The 18,648-nt window shown below is 45.8% G+C and overlaps 1 protein-coding gene across 10 annotated transcripts in view; it reads left to right on the top strand.

The window, feature by feature from the left end:
* Positions 1-18,648, top strand: part of PRICKLE1 (prickle planar cell polarity protein 1) — a 107,182-nt gene that overhangs the window by 86,213 nt on the left and 2,321 nt on the right. For 5 of the 10 annotated variants that reach the window (XM_060306055.2, XM_060306051.2, XM_030835358.3 and 2 more), the window contains 6 exons: positions 10,353-10,538; positions 12,208-12,321; positions 12,988-13,125; positions 13,914-14,117; positions 15,389-15,575; positions 16,558-17,421. In XM_060306055.2, coding sequence (XP_060162038.1) covers positions 10,404-10,538; positions 12,208-12,321; positions 12,988-13,125; positions 13,914-14,117; positions 15,389-15,575; positions 16,558-17,421 — 1,642 coding nt within the window. In that variant the 5' untranslated portion in view covers positions 10,353-10,403. Of the gene's footprint in view, positions 1-421; positions 491-701; positions 721-1,340; positions 1,360-10,352; positions 10,539-12,207; positions 12,322-12,987; positions 13,126-13,913; positions 14,118-15,388; positions 15,576-16,557; positions 17,422-18,648 lie in introns of those variants that run through there. The other 5 variants (XM_060306056.2, XM_060306058.2, XM_060306057.2 and 2 more) reach the window with 4 other exon arrangements.

Here is an 18,648-nt window from a genome sequence, read left to right on the forward strand (position 1 = left end):
GCTTCGCTTTCTCTTAGTGTACCTATAAGTAGCTCAGAAACAAGATTAGCCTTGAGTATGAGCATAGTTCTTGTGTTTGAATAATGATACTCACTTAACCTATTTATAAAAACTCTTATTCATGTGCTTGACTGAGTGCATCCCGCGACCTGGTTCCTTTTCTTTTGCTGTTATTTACTGATAAAAAAAAAATCTCCTGCGCTAAGCAGTAGGAATCTCTCCGAAATGCGAGGAAAGTCCTAAGAGGAGAATTCATATGTTAATGACCCCTTCCAAGTGAGAACTTGGTTAAACGTGCCATTTGCTGACATCATTGTTATGGGCAGAGTGGAGATGATTTCTTTAAGAGGTGGCCTTGCATATGCTCCCAGCGTTTTGTGGCCCGCGCGTGCACCTGCGGGAGGGGGAAGTTTACATAAGCGTCCTGGGGTATTTGCATGTCAGCTGCTCCACTCACTAGGGCTCCCGGGAACGGAGCGGGCTGACCGAGGTAGGTGCTCGAGCTACGAGGCTGGCCAAGTGGGGGGGTAACTTTTCGAGGAGTAGCGTGTGCGCGGGACCTCGTGGAGACCTGCCAGGGGCAGGGTTTGCAGTGACAGTTCCTGGAAAGCGGGTGGCAGCGAGATCAGGCCGGGCAGGCGCCTCCTGCGGACTGGAGCCGGGTGCGGAGCAGGGCGTGGATCACAAGCCGGGCTGCCGGCCCGCAGCGCTGCGAGGAGGGTAGGACCGGCAGGAAGCGAAATGGTTACTTTTCTTTAATGCGGGCTCTGGTTACTTCTGAAGATTGCCGGCCCAGGGCCGGCTCCCGGGGTTAGAGGGGAGACGGGTTTTTTCTTTCCGCGGTGAAGGATCTTGTAGAGGCGCGGGGCTGGGGCGTGGGGGACGCTGTGGCCTGGGGTAGGCAACTCAAATACGGGGGAAGCAGAGTCGGCGACGCCGTCGGGGACAGAGGGTCTCTGGGGAACTGGGGCACCTCTTGCCGGTTCCCCCACGGCAGGTTAGCTGGCGGCCGCGGGTGAGGATCTCCGCGTTGCACCGAACGGGGGCTCGCGGAGGACCGGCCGGCGGTGAGCGCGTCACGGCGGGCGGTGGCGACCCCTCGCCCGCCGGGTGGGGCCAGCATTGCGCCGCGACGGGGCCCCCGCGCTTGCTGCCCCCGCCCCTCGGTCCCCGCCCTGCTGGGGTCTCCTCCGGAAATGGGTGGGCGCGGGTGACCCGCAGAGCACCCAGCCCTGTTTTCCTCCGGGAGCCACCCGCGCCTGGCCGCCAGCCTTGGCCGGTCGCAGAGCGGGGGGAGGCGAGTGCGCGCCGAGGGCTCCGCGGAGGGGCTGCAGGCCGCGTTCGGTCGAGCGGCCGCAGGTGGGGAGCCGCCGTCTGGGTCCCGGGGCTCTATGGCAGCCGGGCGGCAGCGGCTGAACGCTGAGACTGCGGAGAGGGCTTCGCGTCCGAAGCTGGGGATAGACGCGGGGATCCGCGGGGCGAGTGCGGTCCCTGGGAGATGACGCTGCGACGAGGGCGGCGCGGGGCCCTCTCTGGAGGTGGCGAGGGGGTCGGGAGGCTGCCCTCGCGGGCCTCGCGCCGGTGCCGAGGAGAGCTTCTCTCCTCGCCGCTGGGTCTGGAGCTCGGCTTCTGGGTGCGGGAGGCCGCGGAGGCGGAGGAGCCGGGGGCCGAGTGGGACCCGCGGCCCGGGCGCCCCCTAGCGGCCCGAGCAGCCAGCGCGGCGCAGAGGGTGGGTTTGCGGGGCGCGGGGGCGCGGGCTCCCGCTCCGAGCGTCTTCCCGAGGCGGGCGCGGAGGGCCCGGCGGAGCCCGGCGGCCCATCACCCGCGGCCCATCTCGAATTAGCCCGCAGGGTTTTCCCGAAGGACGGTGGCATCCTTTCCTCCGACTCCCCTCCCGCGGCCTTTTTAAAAAGCCCGGGTTTTCACGTTAATCTGTGTCAGCTAAGTCAGGCTATGTGTGGAATTTGTTTTTACAACTCGAGTCTCGTGACTTCTCAAACACTTTCTTGAAGTGTTTTCTCTGGAAACTTGTTTCAAATGAGGGCTGTAAGTTTCACAAAGAAGGGTGTTGTTCGAGAGCCAACAGGTGACGGGGTGAAACCCGAGTCTGTGTGTACATTGGAGTCAAGTCTGGCTGCCGTTTCCTTGGGCCGCCGTTGAAAATGGAAATTCAAAAAATCAATAGGAGACTTGAACACGATTTTGAGAAAGTATCTGCGTCCCCCCATTATGGAAAATAGTGAATTCATTAGAACAGTGCCTCGCGTGGCCCGTCTTACACCGTAGCCAGCGTTTCGGGTTTTATCTTTACAGACCGGTTTACAGCCAAATAACCTGACCCCCAAAGCGCCGCTCTAGCAAGGGACCATGCTTTGTCATAATGTTTCCTCCTTTTGTTTAAGCAGGCTGTCTTTCTGTCGTGGAATGTATTTGTGCATGAAATAAGAATGCTTTGAAACCCTGCAGAGTTCCACATTTCCTCTTGGAAAAATGGATAGCTTCTTGGCAATGGTATGGTGCCTGACGGGCCACTCAGCTGTCGGAAAATGTACAAGTTGGATGGAGGTTTACCTGGAAAATACAGAAAAGGTCAAAGGGCACATGGCCTAATGCCACTAATTGCTGGTATGAAGTCCTTTTAGCCAAGGAATGTTTCCGTAAGCAATATCTTTGGATACCTTCATTCTGTTTTTATTTTACAGTTATCATTTCATTTCAGTATAAGTCAAATTGGGTTGGCCTCTGTTGGCCATGACTTTTTTATTGTCTTTAGCAGACAGTAGGCTTGAGTGCTGTTTGTGTGAAAACTTTAAAGAGATTACAGTTTAGTGTCATTTACTAGAATTCAAATCTTGATTGTAATAGTTTTAAGACCTATGGCTTTTGCAGGTCTCTGATTTTTTTAAAGTTTTAAGCTAAGGACATCATAAAACTAGGATATATATATACACACACACATACATGCATACATACATACATGCATACATTGTGTGTGTGTGTGTTGAAAAGGATGGAAGTGTTGGGAGGTTCTGTACTACCAAATTAGTCTGTAGCTAAATTTAACTCACCTGAATATTTAGCCCGGCTGAATTAGAGTAGCTCTTGAATGGGTGTGTGTGATCTGCATCTTCTATGTACAAAGGCCTTGTTAACAAGCAGTTTAACAAAGAAGTTGTTAAGCAGCTTGTGGCCCACAGGATGGCACTTAGCAGCAGGGGACACTTAGGGAATGTTAGCCCAACTGACTTCACAAATCAGTATCTGTTCTGGTTTTTGGTGATCAAAGGACTTCTAACTTCCCTGGGCGTGTTCACACAAGAAATACTTTTTCCTAGGGATTCTATAATGCTATGGTAGTCTTCTCATAGGAACTACAGTGGAATTTCATTGGGAAAAGTATTTGTAATTAGGGGTATGACCTTAGACTTCATTATTCAATGGCAGGCGCTGAAAATTATTGTTTTCTATTTGCATGATTTTAATTTGATTTGGTAACTTGGTCCAAGAAAATGATGAATAATAGGAACCATACCAGAACTGATGTACAGTTATAACCTCAATCTGAATCTGATTGAACTCATTCTCCTCAATGCTCTCAAATCCTAAGTCCCCTTCTGACTCGCCTATATAGTATTTCCATATTGGTGCATCATCTTTCAGCCACCTAGGACTCAGAACTCTGTTTGACCCAGTTTCCCCCTTTCTTATCGGCTCCTTTTACTTTCTCTTCCCAAGCCACCATGTTTAGGCTCTCTTGATGGCAGTGGGCTAATAGGCCCCTTCCAGGTTCCTTTTCTCTTTTAATTTTAAGACCAGGAGTGGCACCCTCCTACTCATATGCATTTTGTTCTTTCTCATTAGGGTTAAACCCAAAGTCTTCTGCTTGAGATGTGTAATTCTTGAAAATGTTACTCAGTGCATAGATGACCATGGTCATCTATTGTTGCTTCTTTGGAAGAACGTGTCTTCCAGCAAAATGTCAACTCTTTACTGCCTCTGGACCTTCATATACTGTGTTGACCTGTTAAGCTTTTTAAGGAAAATAGTAAAGGCTCATTTATGTATATGTCAAGATCAATCAAAATAATAATCCTTAACTATCCTGGATGCAGCATACAGCCCAGTAGAAAATAAATGATCTCCAAATGGCCAAAACAGCATAGCAAAATAATAAGGCAGTTTTTTAGTTTGAATAACACCTTCACATACTGTATGTTATCTTCCTTAACCAGTGATTACTGTGCTTATGGGAGGAATGCTTAAGCCCTTGTCCACAGCATAATTATTCTGTATACTTTTGGACAACTTTTCAAACTCTATTTGCCTAATTTATAGAATACCGAAAGCAACAAATTAAAGGCACGTGTCTGAAGCCATGCAGTTCTGGACATCACCTCAGCATTGTGAGAGAGCCCTCACCTCCTCCCAACTGGATGGCTGACTTAGAACTCCATTTGCTGGAATCCTGAAGCCAGTGTTCTTTATATTATTCATTTTCTACTCAAAATGAAAACAAACGATCAGCCAAAGGCTAAATCACATGTAACTTACACACATACCACCATTAGAGAAAGCAAGGAAATTCCAAATGGAATTTGGAAACATTCCTATCACAGTGGGTACATTTTTTGTTTTTTAAGTTCTAGCTTTTAATGGAATAAATGTCAGTTTCCTTGATTTTTGATGTTTCCCAGAATGACTCAGTAATGGTCTTTAAATATAAGGATGAATGCGTGAGTGAAGTAAATGAATCTGGAAAGTAAATCTCACAAGGAACCCCTCCTTAAATGAGTGAATTTGGGGAACAAGTGCCATCTCACAGCCAGTCATATACTGGGTGCTCCCAATTTTTGCTTTGCCAAAGACACCTGGAAAGACCCTGCCATGCTCCGCAGACATGGGGTGTGTGTGTATATGTCTGTGTCAGAGATTTTATGTAGGGACTGGTTAGAAGCTCACTCTGAGGGCTAGTAGTGACCAATAGTGTATCAAAATTGTTTGCCCTTCAGGAGTCTAGAGTGTCCCGAACTCACAAAGAAGATGAAACTCCCCTGTCAACATTCGGTCTTTGTTACTAAAGTGTCCTTATTCTGGTCAGCTTCAAGATGTGTGTAATCAGTGGAAGTAACAGTGGCGATTGACATGTCAGTGGTAACTCTAATTCTTTATATTCATATAATTATTTTCTTCTTTAAAACTTTCACATCCTTAGGCCATCTTTGGAAGGAAAATAGTTGCTGTTTTAAAGAACCAGGTCCCACAATGTTTGGTGACTTGTCAAAGGTCTGAGGACTTCAGGGCTGAGCTTACCGAATGCCCGGGGCAACAGGTTGCCTTCCCTCAGCACTGCTTCTGTCCCTTGGGTCAGGTGTTCTCTTGACAAGTATATGATGATTGAGAAGTCATACATCTGCCGGCTGTTTGTCTCTTGAGTCTTTTTAAATGGTGAGAAGTAGCTATTTAACTTTTTTTTTTAAAAACTATTTTGAAGGAAGAAGGGAAATAAAGGACAAGGGGGGGAAATGGAACTCTTCAACTTCGTTGCATGGCTTTTGGGGAGCAACCCCGAATCCTCGTGTTTCTGGGAAAAAGTATGTCATCTCTCCTTACCCAGCCTCAGGCCTCTTTGACAGTGGTTTTAGCTTTAAAGATGTTGCTTCCCCTACACATTTCCTTCATGGTCAGACTCAAACCGTTTCACTTCTTTTCCCTGCCTTATCAGACTTATTTACATCCAGAATCATAAAGACATTGGAGCGGTGGAATCCCTACTGGTTCATTTCCTTAACAAACCTAACACAGAATTGGTTAATGCATGATTGTCATTCACTTGTGATTGAGTTCATTCAGTTTATGGCAGCATTTCAAGACCGGGACAATAAACCTGCCTCAGAATAAGCACGGAATACTGGCGGCCTGAGCTGTTTTGGCTTTTTTATTCTATTTATCTCTAACATATAACACGGTACCTTGCACATAGTCTTTTTGTTGTTTTTTGTTTGTTTGTTTGTTTTTTGGTTTTTTTTGCGGTATGCGGGCCTCTCACTGCTGTGGCCTCTCCTGTTGCGGAGCACAGGCTCCGGACGCGCAGGCTCAGCAGCCAGGGCTCACGGGCCCAGCCGCTCCGCGGCATGTGGGATCTTCCCGGACCGGGGCACGAACCCGCGACCCCTGCATCGGCAGGCGGACTCTCAACCACTGCGCCACCAGGGAAGCCCGCACATAGTTTTATTTGTTTTTAAATAAACTTTTTTTTAAGAGAACATGTTTAATTTAATTGGGGTTAGGCAAGAGAATGTGAAAAATACTTCCAGATGGTTCCCACAGAAGTGTGTGGGTGTGCTGGTGAGGCTGAGGAGGACGAGGTGGGGGTGACATGGCAAAGGAAGGAAGATGCAAACAGCTGGTGAGTCTGGGTGAAAGGCTGTCTAGGAGTTCCTTACTCTTCTTACAACTTCTCTGAAGTTTGAAATTACATCAAAATAAAAATGTACAAAAGTAGTGAATAACATACAAAATGACTAAAGGCCGAGTCACAGGACGGGGCCACTCTTGTCCACGTTAAGTGTGGTTCTGCTAAAAAGAAATCTCGAAGAGCTCTTGCCCTCCATATCAAAGCCCGCAGCAGAATAGTCCTGTTTCCGTTATCATTCAGCTTACTTGCAAACCTGATTTGTGGGCCCTGTTTCACAGGTCAACCTTAAGAGACAGCACCTGGAAAGAGAATGAACGGAATTTTCCTGTTAGATCTAATTCAGGCGTGGTTTCATGTTTGGCCTAAAAGGTAGTATTTTGGCAAAGCAAACACAACCACGTGTGGATGGCATTCGGAAGACCCTTCGTCATCACCCAGAGAGCACAAGTAATGGCCAGGCTTCCCTCTTTCTCTCGTGCCGCAAAGCAAATACCATGTAGTAATGTAAATGTCTACATAAGGTATATTTGTGAGATCACATTTTTGTCAGTTATTTTATACATTCTTGCATGTGCAAGAACCATGCTGCTTCCATATGACGAAGTCTGAGATGGCGAGATACTTAACAGTATGCTTTCTGGACCTGCTGACAAGACGGGTAATTTCTAAAAGAAAAATCCAACTTCAGGTTGTTATGCTATCAGGTAGAGAAAAAATACCTGCAGCATAATGCAGGTAGAGAAAAAATACCTGCAGCATAATGCAGGTAGAGAAAAAATACCTGCAGCATAATGCAGGTAGAGAAAAAATACCTGCAGCATAATGCAGGTAATGCAGCATGTATACCACTGCCTGGCACGTGGGGGTCACGCGAAGTAACTTACTATTTTTTAATCTTTCTTTCTTTCTTTCTTTGGTTGTGCTGGGTCTTGGTGGTGGCATGCGAACTCTTAGTTGCGGCTTGCATGTGGGATCTAGTTCCCGGACCAGGGATCGAACCTGGGCCCCTGCATTGGGAGCACAGAGCCTTGTCCACTGGACCACCACGGAAGGCCCTATATATATATTTTTAATGTTTATTTTTTGGCCAGCTCTTAGAACTTGTTAGTAAATGTAATGTTTTGTCATTTTAAGTAATTATCCTCTGATATAAAGGAAAACGAGAGGCTTTCTCCAAATTTAAGAATGCTGAAGCAACAGCTCATGAGGCCATTGAATTTTTATAATCCTTTTTGACTGTATGTCCTCCTTAAAATGCCCCCTCTGGGTGAAGTGGACTGCCCCCCCCCCACCCTGTCCGGCTGTGTCATTGTGCATGTCTGCAGTGCAGCAGCGTGACTACTTCACCAAAGAAAAGGTTCCACCCAGGGGGCAGTGCAGGGCTGCAGGGGTTTAAGGTCACCCAATGAGCCCAGTTCTAAGGCCACTGCCCTTGGACAGCTGACCCGTGGAGGATCTCTCTGAGGCTCGGTTTCCTCCTCGGTTTTAAGCAAGATACGCCCTCGTGGGGTTGCTTGACGTGGTGATCAGATGTCACAGCACTGATCATGCCAGGCTAGGCACGGAGGTGAGAGGTAGCTGTCAGAGTGTCAACAAAGGACACTGAAAGCTGCGCCTGTGTCACTCATGTTCCTTCAGTTCATCACGAAGTTCGTCGCTTCGCTGATGAGTGGTGAGTGACAGTTCAGTTTGAACCGAGGCTGGGATGGCTGTGGGAGCTGCAGGCTGGAGACGCGGCCGGCACGTCCAGGTGATTGGGAGAACAGGACCATGGCACTGAGTGCTAAGTTATTTCCCTTGATGAGGGTAGTCATTTTCTGTGCAGTTTCCACAGAAGGCTAACCAGGCAATATAGCTGTCAAACTAATTCAGCTCTTTGGCAATCTGCATCTTTGTTCTAGCCTGGAAAATTTGCAGTTTGTCTTAATTTGTGGTGTTTTCTCTTGTTTTAAAATATAGTGACATTTAAGATTTAGGTTCTAGTTAATATTTATGATCTTATTAAGTCTGTGCAGAGCAGGTACCTTCACATTTCCTTCCTCGGCCAGATTTGGCAAAGGGAAGATGTGCGTATTTCATGATTCAGGTTCATTTGCATTGAAGGCACCCATTCTCCTGGTGTGGGATTTTGAGCTACTGATTAAATTCTTAACCTCTAGTTCTCTTCCTTCCATTGGGGGGAGTGGTTTTTTTCCAAAACAAAAGGGAAAGACTAGATCCAAGAAATGTTCTGACTTTCATTAACACGTCCTTTTTTACTGAGGAGTACAAGGAATGTGCCAATGTTTAGAAAGCCTTTCCTCAGACGTGAATGAAGTGCACCGGTGTGAACTTATGTCTTGTGTAAAAGGTCAGTCCCTCCCAGTGGTGGGGCAGGAAATGAGGTCACTTTACTTCTTGTTTGGGGTGAATGAAAGTTACATTTATTAGTTGGAATAATATCTACTGTTGGGCATTGGTCCTCCCTAATAAAAGATTGTAGCCATTGGATGTTTGGCCTCGCATTTGTGAACTGTTACAATTTTAATTTTTTAGTGTCCTTTGATTCATCAGAGAAAAATCGTCAGTTTTCATACTCACAGGCTTTAATAGGTACCATGTTCTAACAACAAGTATCTAGTGTTGCACTGTGAGAGTCACTGACAAATGACTGAGTGTCAGGCTGACAATGTTTACGTTCCACTGTCTTTCCTACTTGTTGCAGCAAATGAGAGAATTTTTTTAAGGCAGAAGAGTTTTTGGAAGTCTGATGTGTCAGACACGCAGTGTGACTAGACTCTGGTTTTCAGTTGTGAGACCTTAGGCAAGTCACTTAACTTCCCCGAGCCTTGTTTGCTTTAAAATGGGGTTGGGCTAATTATCTGTATATTTCTTTCCTTTTTTTGGTGGAGGGAAAGGGGCAGGTATAAAAAGCTGCATCTGATCCTGAAAGTCTTGTATCTTTTTTTTCTTCTTAGTGCCTGGGGATAGGGGATGATTTTTCAGAATTGGAAGAAACTTAGAAGGAACACACATGGTGATAACAAAGTTCCTGGGCTGTAGGTCAGGGACTGTTGTCTTGACACCTTTATAGGCCTTCATCTGAGGAGACTTTCAGAGCCGGACTTACCCTGGTGGCGCAGTGTTTAAGAATCTGGGCCCCGCAGCAGGCTGAGAGCATGCAGGACAGTAGGTACTGCAGAGCTTTTCAATGGAAGCCTTCTAGTAACACCGCTAAACACGAGTTGTCACCACGCTGGATTTTATTTTAACCTGGTGCTTGGATTCAATTACTGTCTTATGAAGGAACTCATTACTGAACGTCTGGCTGACTTTAGCCCATGGATAGTAAAGGCTTGCGGATTTAATGTGCTGTGAAAGGATTTAACAGTGCTATTTCTACTCCATGAGTAAACGAAGTTCAGTGCCTCTCCAACTTTATTGGAAACCTGAAACCTAAGCAGTGTGGCCCAGCCGACCCAATCTGTGCAGGCAGCCGTGCTCCGCTGGGAAGATGGATGAGGAAATGCAGGGAACCAAGTGGGGTGACTGGAGCCATCTTTTCACGGCACACAGTAGTGGGCAAGGCAGGGGGCGCAAACCCAGCTTCTTCCTACAACCCCCGAGGCTTCGCAGGATTTCATTTGTGGGCAGTCAGCAAAGCAGTTTTCATGAGAACCTTTCTAATGAACAGTGTGTAGAGAAGCACCTTTTCAAGGCATCTGGAAGTAAACTAGTTTGGGTGGCATTTTCTGAAATGCTGAGCTGGTAAAGGGCCTCTTTCCGAATCACGCGGCCCTAGATTCTAAGTTCCGGGGGCCTGGGGACGGTGACGCTGGCGTCTTGGTCCCTTTCTCTGGGCCCCGCTGTGCGTACGCGGGAATTCAGTAAAAGCTCTTGGAGGGTGAGAGCAACGCCTTCGGGTTCATCTCTTCGGTTTGTCTTATATTGTCCACAGCAGCCACTGTCTGATGTCCTGTGACTGAGAAGCTGGCTGTTTGACTTTGTTATGATGCCTTTGGAGATGGAGCCCAAAATGAGCAAACTCGCCTTCGGGTGCCAGCGGAGCTCCACGTCCGATGACGACTCGGGCTGCGCGCTGGAGGAGTACGCCTGGGTCCCCCCAGGCCTCAGACCCGAGCAGGTAGGAACCGAGTCCTCTGCTTTTCTATTTTTCAATGTGATTTAAGGTCTTCAAGGGTTGTTTTTTTTTTTTTTCCCCACACAGTGACATGCTGTGTCCTTGGGCCTCACTCTTTGGATGGTTTTAAATGTTTGCTTTTAAGGTCACAGTTTCTCCATGGACGTTTTCAATCCCTTTTGTACTCTTGGATCCAGAAGCCCTATAAGGATGCTATTTTTGCCCTACTGAGTGAAGACCAGAGTACTGCCTATGCATTTGTCATGTGGATTTCTGACTGGGGTGTCCCTTTGGAGAGAGTGGGAGGAGTTTAACTTTTTAAAAAACTTCAGTAACAACAAAAAGGTAATCAAAGGAAAGAGGAAAGTTTCCAAGTCAGTTCTCAGCAGTGCCTTTGCTTTGGAAGAGAGGAGATACAGAGCTGTGAGAGACCATCTGAAGTGTTATTGCGTAGGATTTGACCTTTGATAACCTTGCACGTGAAAGATTCTGTCACCACATGGTGTAAATTGGAAAAAAAATTAAAGAGCGCATTTTGTGCTTTGTTGTATTGTTATTTTAAGGAAGATGAGAACATTCTGTGTACCTATTTTTATCTTCCCAATATCCTTATAATGATGAACTTATTAAAAATTGCTGGTGTTAGACATAAGGGCCAAGATAGTTTGAAATTAAAAGAGCCAACTAGGCGTATGATTGCTTCTGAGTTATGGTTGTGTTTCCCAGTTTGATGGGAGCTCCAATTCATCCAGGGTCTAGAACAATACCTGGCACACAGGTAGCTAGTATTCAGTAAGTGTTTACAACCATACCAGCTCCTGCGGCTGATACAGTGGAAGAGGGTGGCGAGCTGGTCCTCCAGGTAGGAAAGCAATGTTTTGATAAACTGCTTCTTAAATGAGAACCCTTCTTGCAGCTTAGGGTGAGTAGGTTTTGTGAGACACTAAGATATTGAAGCAGACAGGCCCCAAATTGCCTAATCTCATATTTTTTTTTCCTTCAATCCTTTTCATCTTTCCTCAGCACTGCAGTATCCTTCGCAGTACTCATTAAGGATTTCCTTTAGATACAACAGAAAGAAAAAAAAAATCTCAAACAAAAACTGAGTTCTTTCCAAGTGAACTAAGTACAGGTTAATACAGCTCCCTTCCCGTTTCCTTGGGGAAACTGACTCCAGATATTTAGAAAATAGCACCCATGCAAGCAAAGAAAGCTGAACCTTGAGAGAACCTGATAAGGGAGAGTTTACAGAGTTTAACAAAACAGCTTTTGTCTTTGCAACGTGTAAAATTCAGAGAGCAAATCCAATGTGTTGTGTCGTGGCTGGATTGTGGACAGTGTCACACAGCCCTGTGTGGTCATTTCCAGCATTCATTTAGGACTCTCTCGGCTGACCCTAGCATTAAATGTGCATGTCTTATGGTCCATAATTTATGGTGCCCCTAATTGTCACTATGAATTGCATTCCTGAAGAGCAATTTAGCAGCTGGATGCTAGCTATCTGAGGGTTTGCAGTTCTGCTGAGTTGGCTCAGCTGCTCTTCTCATTAGCTACCAGTAGCCAAATCCTGTCCGAGGCCAGAGCCAGTACCTAAAGGGCAGGGTAACTCGAAGATGGAATGAGCTGAAGTGTCCGCTTCCTGTGTGCTGACGTCCTCTTCTCTCTCTCTCAGATCCAGCTCTATTTTGCTTGCTTACCAGAGGAAAAGGTTCCTTATGTTAACAGCCCTGGAGAGAAACACCGAATTAAACAGCTTTTGTACCAGTTGCCACCACATGATAATGAGGTAAAATAACAGGAAGAAGGCTAATTAGGAAAAAAAAAAAAAAAATCCACCCTGAGCATCGTGGTGCCTCCCATAAACCCCAGCTCCTCCCTGGCTAGGGCCCTTTTGTCCTTCTTCAGTTAAAATTGGGCCAGAGAATACAGCTTTCCATTCTTTAGGAGAGAAAAGGGTGTCAGTGCAATAAACTTAACACAAGTTGGTTTTTACAGTGTTTGCAGCCACCCACCAGTTATCAGGAGCCTACAAATTCCTGCGATCTCCCTACCCCTTCACCCAGAGTCAGTGCTTTATGGTGGCTCAGGCCTGCAGTGGACTTGAGTGCCTGTAGAATGTAGAATGAAGGTGGCAATTAGCAAGTTTAAACCTTTTGTAGAGAGGTTCATGTCTTATGTTTTTTTAGTGACTCTGCTGTTAAGAGTTTAAATTAAACTTTTCATCTTTAGAAAAAAAAAAGGACTATTCCTTCAAATTGCATTTCCCTTTTGCTAGAGAGGCTGCAAGATTTGGGGTCATTTTAAACGTATGGGGTCATTTTTAAACTGGCGATTCACGGGGGCAGGCCAGCTCAACTTGCTGTTTTATTTCCTGAAACTTGATTCTGGAAATAAAGAATTGGTGACGGACGCTGTTTGCTTCAGAGTGGTGCTTCTGTTTCTTTCTGTGAAGGTGCGGTATTGCCAGACTTTGAGTGAAGAGGAGAAAAAAGAGTTGCAAGTGTTCAGTGCTCAGCGGAAGAAAGAAGCACTCGGAAGAGGGACGATTAAACTTCTGTCCAGAGCAGTGATGCACGCTGTGTGCGAGCAGGTAGCCGGTTCTAGGATGAGTAGTGATGTGCGTGGATCAGCTCGGGGGGTAGGTGGCAGCGCCAGCACAGGCGTGGGCCCTAAAAGCCTCCAAAAACTGAGAGAAGGAAAGGCAGCGTAGCTTCTTACTACGTGGGGATTCGTGTTGGTAACTGGCTACACTGCTGTGTATTATGGGGGAGGCATGTAAGCATCGGGAGAAATACGGCCTTACGTGGGGTCTTGGCTTGGAGTGCGGTGCTGGGGTGCACCTAGTGCTCAAGAACGCAGGGGTGTAATGAAGACATTCGGGGCCTCCTTACTGGCTGTCCTCAGAGTAGGAGTATATCCAACAGGAGGACGCCTCCAGAAAACCACTGCGCATGTCCGAGGAGCAGTCCAGTGTGGTAGTAAATCTGAGGCATGTTCATTCCAGTGGAGAATCACGAACAATCCAACATTAAACAGCAGGAGGGGGGGCTTCCCTGGTGGCGCAGTGGTTGAGAGTCCGCCTGCTGATGCAGGGGACGCGGACTCGTGCCCCGGTCCTGGAAGATCCCACGTGCTGCGGGGAGGCTGGACCCGTGAGCCATGGCCGCTGAGCCTGCGCGTCCGGAGCCTGTGCTCCGCAACGGGAAAGGCCACAGCAGTGAGAGGCCCGCGTACTGCAAAAAAAAAAAAAAAAAAAAATAGGAGGGGACAAAAATTAAAGTTTCGCTGACAAACTTGGGATTTAGCATAAAGTGGAAAAGGCTGAGAATCCAGTCATTAAAAAGGGGTCATTTAAGATCTAAATCCTTTTGTTTTTAGTGTGGGTTGAAAATAAATGGAGGTGAAATTGCAGTGTTTGCCTCTCGAGCGGGCCCTGGAGTATGCTGGCACCCATCCTGTTTTGTCTGCTGCACGTGCAACGAGCTGCTGGTCGACCTCATCTATTTTTATCAGGATGGAAAAATTCACTGTGGCCGGCACCATGCTGAGCTGCTCAAACCCCGGTGTTCAGCATGTGACGAGGTAAAAAAGTTCATCCCTTAACACTGGAAAAAAATAAGCTTCTAGTAAGCCAATGTTCCACTGTTCACACCTAAGCAAAATACAGATCTCTCCTGCTTGAGCTCTGTGTGTACGTTTTTAAGATAACCCTTCAAGTTGGTACAATGGAATAATATGCAGCTAATAAAGAGAAAGCAGCAGGTGTCTTTGTGTATTGATAAGTAGCATGTCCTTGATGGACTGTGAGAAAAAAGCAAGTTGCAAGAAGAGTATGCAGCAATTGATCTTACTTCTGTTAAAGGGGGGAAGAACAAGATTGTATACATATTTGCAAACACTCAGAAATGGTATGTAAAGACATACACTAAGTTAACAGTGGTGAGCATGTTAACTCAGGGGCGGGCTGGTGGTGTGAAATGAAATTTTTTTCCTTAAGCTCTTCATTTTTAAGTAATTTTAGATTTATAGAAGAGTTGCAAAGATACAGAGAGTCCCTGTGTACCCTTCTCCCAGCTTCCCCTATTGTTAAAACGTCTCACATAACCATGGTATATGCATCAAAACTAAGAAGTTAACACTGGTGTAATACCATTAACTAAACCATAGATTTTATTTAGATTTCCTCAGTTTTCCTACTGATGTCTCTTTTTTATTCTAAGACCCCATCCAGAGAACCTCATTGCATTTATTCATTATTATCTCCCTAGTCTACTTCAATCAGTGACAGTAAACTTTCAGTTTTTACTTTTATATGTTTAAGTTTTTTCAATGATGTGCTATTTGAAAATTTTTTGAAACCAAAAATGTAAAAAAATTAAAAGTCCTTAATCTGGAGACGGCACCGTCAAGCGAAGTGTTATCTACACAAGTGGTGTTCACATAATCCAGCATTCAGAGAGCGCTAACTAACTATGTTGACTCCACAGCCACTTTAATGAGTTTTCTTTATTAAAAGATGCACAGACCGCTAAATTATTTCAATGTTAATGTATTCTTTGCCAGATTATGCCAACAAAGTGTGATTGCGGAGCAGAAATAGGACCAAGTGAATGATATCCAATGTAGAATTCTGTTTTGTTTTTTAAAGCATAAGCATGCACTTAGTTTCTCTTTTTCAATGTTTTCACTTTCTGTTCTTGTTTTATAGCTAAATCAAGTTAGTCAGTTAAGCTTAAGGCTGTAAGAAACAAAGTACACTGTCTAAGCGGCTTTAAGATCCAGTGCAGTTACTTGACCTTTAAAATCGCTCACAATGATTTTTTTTCATCCTATGGCCTCATATTCCTCTGAAGATAATTTTTGCTGATGAGTGCACAGAAGCAGAGGGTCGCCATTGGCACATGAAACACTTCTGCTGCCTCGAGTGCGAGACGGTCCTGGGGGGACAGAGGTACATCATGAAGGACGGCCGCCCGTTCTGCTGCGGCTGCTTCGAGTCCCTGTACGCCGAGTACTGTGAGACCTGCGGCGAGCATATTGGTGCGTCCGTGGCCCAGCCGGTTGGCTCTGTCACTTATCCATCAGTCTGTCTCTGATTACCCACACTCTTTTTTCTTTCTTTCCTTTTTTTTTTGTTTTTTTAATTGAGGGATAGTTTACATACCGTGAAATGTATAGGTTTTAAATGTTTCAGCTTGATGAGTTCTGATAAATGGGTGTACACTGGATTCTCATTACTTCTGCTAGTCGTGTTCTGTAGAGTTGCCGTGGACACTGAATTACCCCACACTGAGCCACTGGTCCTAGGGATACAGTGGGTTAGGTTCCTGTGAGCCTCTGGTCGCAACATTGTCATCAACCAATCAATATATAATCTTGTTTTGTGTATGTTTAGGTTTAAAGATACCTTATTTAATACATGTTGTTGATTCATTAACATTGAACTCACAGCCAACAGCACTGTAACTCCTGCCTGAACAAAGCTTCTCTAACACATGGATTGCTTCTCCAAGGCCTCCTTGCGCCTAGGAACACTAGACAGCATTTCAGCTCTATGCTTGGGCCATTTTAAACAGCAAAACCACCCACAGAAAGCACAAAAAATGCGAAAAAATGCCCCTAAATCGGCCGCAGGTGTGAGTGCAGTAGTGCCCTTTGACCCCAGCTGGAACACACACACACACACACACACACACACACACACGCATCACTTGACTCAAAATTTTTTGCCACCTTGCACATGTCCACAAATGACCTTGAAAGCTCTGTGAGTATTGATTTTTTTTTTTTGAGTATTGATTTTTGAACTACAAAATATTTAGCGCGTAGGCAAGTTTGTAAATATGGAATCTGCAAATAATGGGAATTAATTGCCCCTGTGTAACTCACAGCCTTGTCAAGATCTGGAACAGTCCCATCACCCCCAAGCGTTCCCTCATGCCCACAGTCTGTCTTTTCTGTTTCTTCTGCCTTTGTTTCAAGATGGAACTGTGACCTGTTACTGGATCCTTTTTTGAAACAGGTGTGGACCATGCGCAGATGACCTACGACGGGCGGCACTGGCACGCTACAGAGGCCTGCTTTTCCTGCGCCCAGTGCAAAACCTCTCTGTTGGGATGCCCCTTCCTTCCCAAACAAGGTCAGATTTATTGCTCAAAGACATGCAGCCTCGGTGAAGACGTCCATGCCTCGGATTCTTCGGACTCTGCGTTCCAGTCGGCTCGATCCAGAGACTCCAGAAGAAGTGTCCGGATGGGCAAAAGCAGCCGGTCAGCGGATCAGTGTCGACAGTCTCTCCTCTTGTCCCCTGCTCTGAACTACAAGTTCCCTGGCCTTTCAGGCAATGCCGACGACACCCTTTCTCGGAAACTGGATGATCTGAGTCTTTCCAGGCAAGGAGCAAGTTTCGTCAATGAAGAATTTTGGAAAGGCAGAGTAGAGCACGAAACCCCAGAAGACCCTGAAGAATGGGCTGAGCATGAAGATTATATGACGCAGCTGCTCCTCAAGTTTGGTGATAAAAGCCTCTTTCAGCAGCAGCCCAATGAGATGGACATTCGAGCCAGTGAGCACTGGATATCTGATAACATGGTTAAAAATAAGACCGAGTTAAAGCAAAATAACCAGAGCCTTGCAAGTAAAAAATACCAATCTGATATGTATTGGGCACAGTCACAAGATGGACTGGGCGATTCTGCTTATGGCAGCCACCCGGGCCCTGCGAGCAGTCGAAGGCTCCAGGAATTGGATCTGGACCATGGGGCTTCGGGATATAATCATGATCAAACACAGTGGTATGAAGATTCCCTGGAGTGTTTGTCAGACTTGAAACCAGAGCAGAGCGTTCGGGATTCTATGGATTCCTTGGCTTTGTCTAATATCACAGGTACATAATCTAGGGGTTATGGGGTATTTGAAAAAGGAGCCCCTAAAAAGTTCATTCCACAAATTACAGGTCAGCACCAGCGGGGGCTATGTTATTTACAACTGTAGACCAAGGAGAGGAAGGAGTTTCAGTTAAATGCCAAAAACCCTGTAGCAAAACAAACACGTGTATACATGTGTGCATACATATAAAATATATTTTCAGTACAGTCTTTGGGGATAGGTCTTATTATCCCTGCTTTGAAGAGGAGAAATGAATTTATTGGGATCATGGAGTCTGCATCTGTATCTGAAGAAAGATATTGGACTCTTTGGATCATGCTGTGAATTTCAAGATATTAACATCAACATGTGTACTCTATAAGCACAGAACATTTTTTGTATTTTCCTAAATTGCCCTGTGGTGACAGACAGCTCAAAAAGAGCTAAGTTTTTTTTTACCCAGATTATAAAATAATTTCACAAAATAATTTTCAAAACACATTCATGTCAGTTATCTATGTTTCGTCCTTAAAATGACCTGATAGAGTGGATATTATTGCATTTTACAAATGACGAAACTTGAATTTCCAAGAGGCTAGGGAATTCCCCGGTGGTCCAGTGGTTAGGACTTGGTGCTTTCACTGCCAGGGTTCAATCCCTGGTCGGGGAACTAAAAGATACCGCAAGTGGTGCCGAGAGGCTAAATGCCAACTTTACATACGTGTTTAAAGACAAGATTGAACCTGGAACCCAGCCCTCCTGAATCTTACATTTGCAGTAAGTTTTTGGATACAGAAATACTGCTGTCACTTGGCTAGTTTTACAGTCCAAGGAACGACATTCAGTCCTTTCATAAAGGTTATGTTACATTGTAACATAGGCAGGAAAGGCTTGAGGAGCTGCCCGCCGCCAGGAGGGACCCTGTGCCAGGTACCGGGCAAGGAGGGATAAGACAGCTACTCCCCTGGCTTTGGTCAGGCTTGTCAATGTTAAGGCCTACAATAAAGGGGACCTGAGGAATGGTGGGCAAGACTAAATATTAAGCACCTCCTGTTTGCTAGGCCCTATGACAGGTGTTTTAACAGTTAATATCAAAAATAGACAACATTTGGTATACGTCGTGCTGGTGCTGACGTTTCTTGACAATGATGGGCTGAAAAACAGGCTTTCTTTAGAAAGTAGGAAGCTGTGTAGCCTCCATTTGACAACAGTTCACACCACTTCCTGTTGTTCCTTGCAGCTTTCT

The sequence above is a fragment of the Globicephala melas genome, chromosome 10 (genome assembly GCF_963455315.2).
Source record: "Globicephala melas chromosome 10, mGloMel1.2, whole genome shotgun sequence".
NCBI classification, from domain to species: Eukaryota; Metazoa; Chordata; class Mammalia; order Artiodactyla; family Delphinidae; genus Globicephala; species Globicephala melas.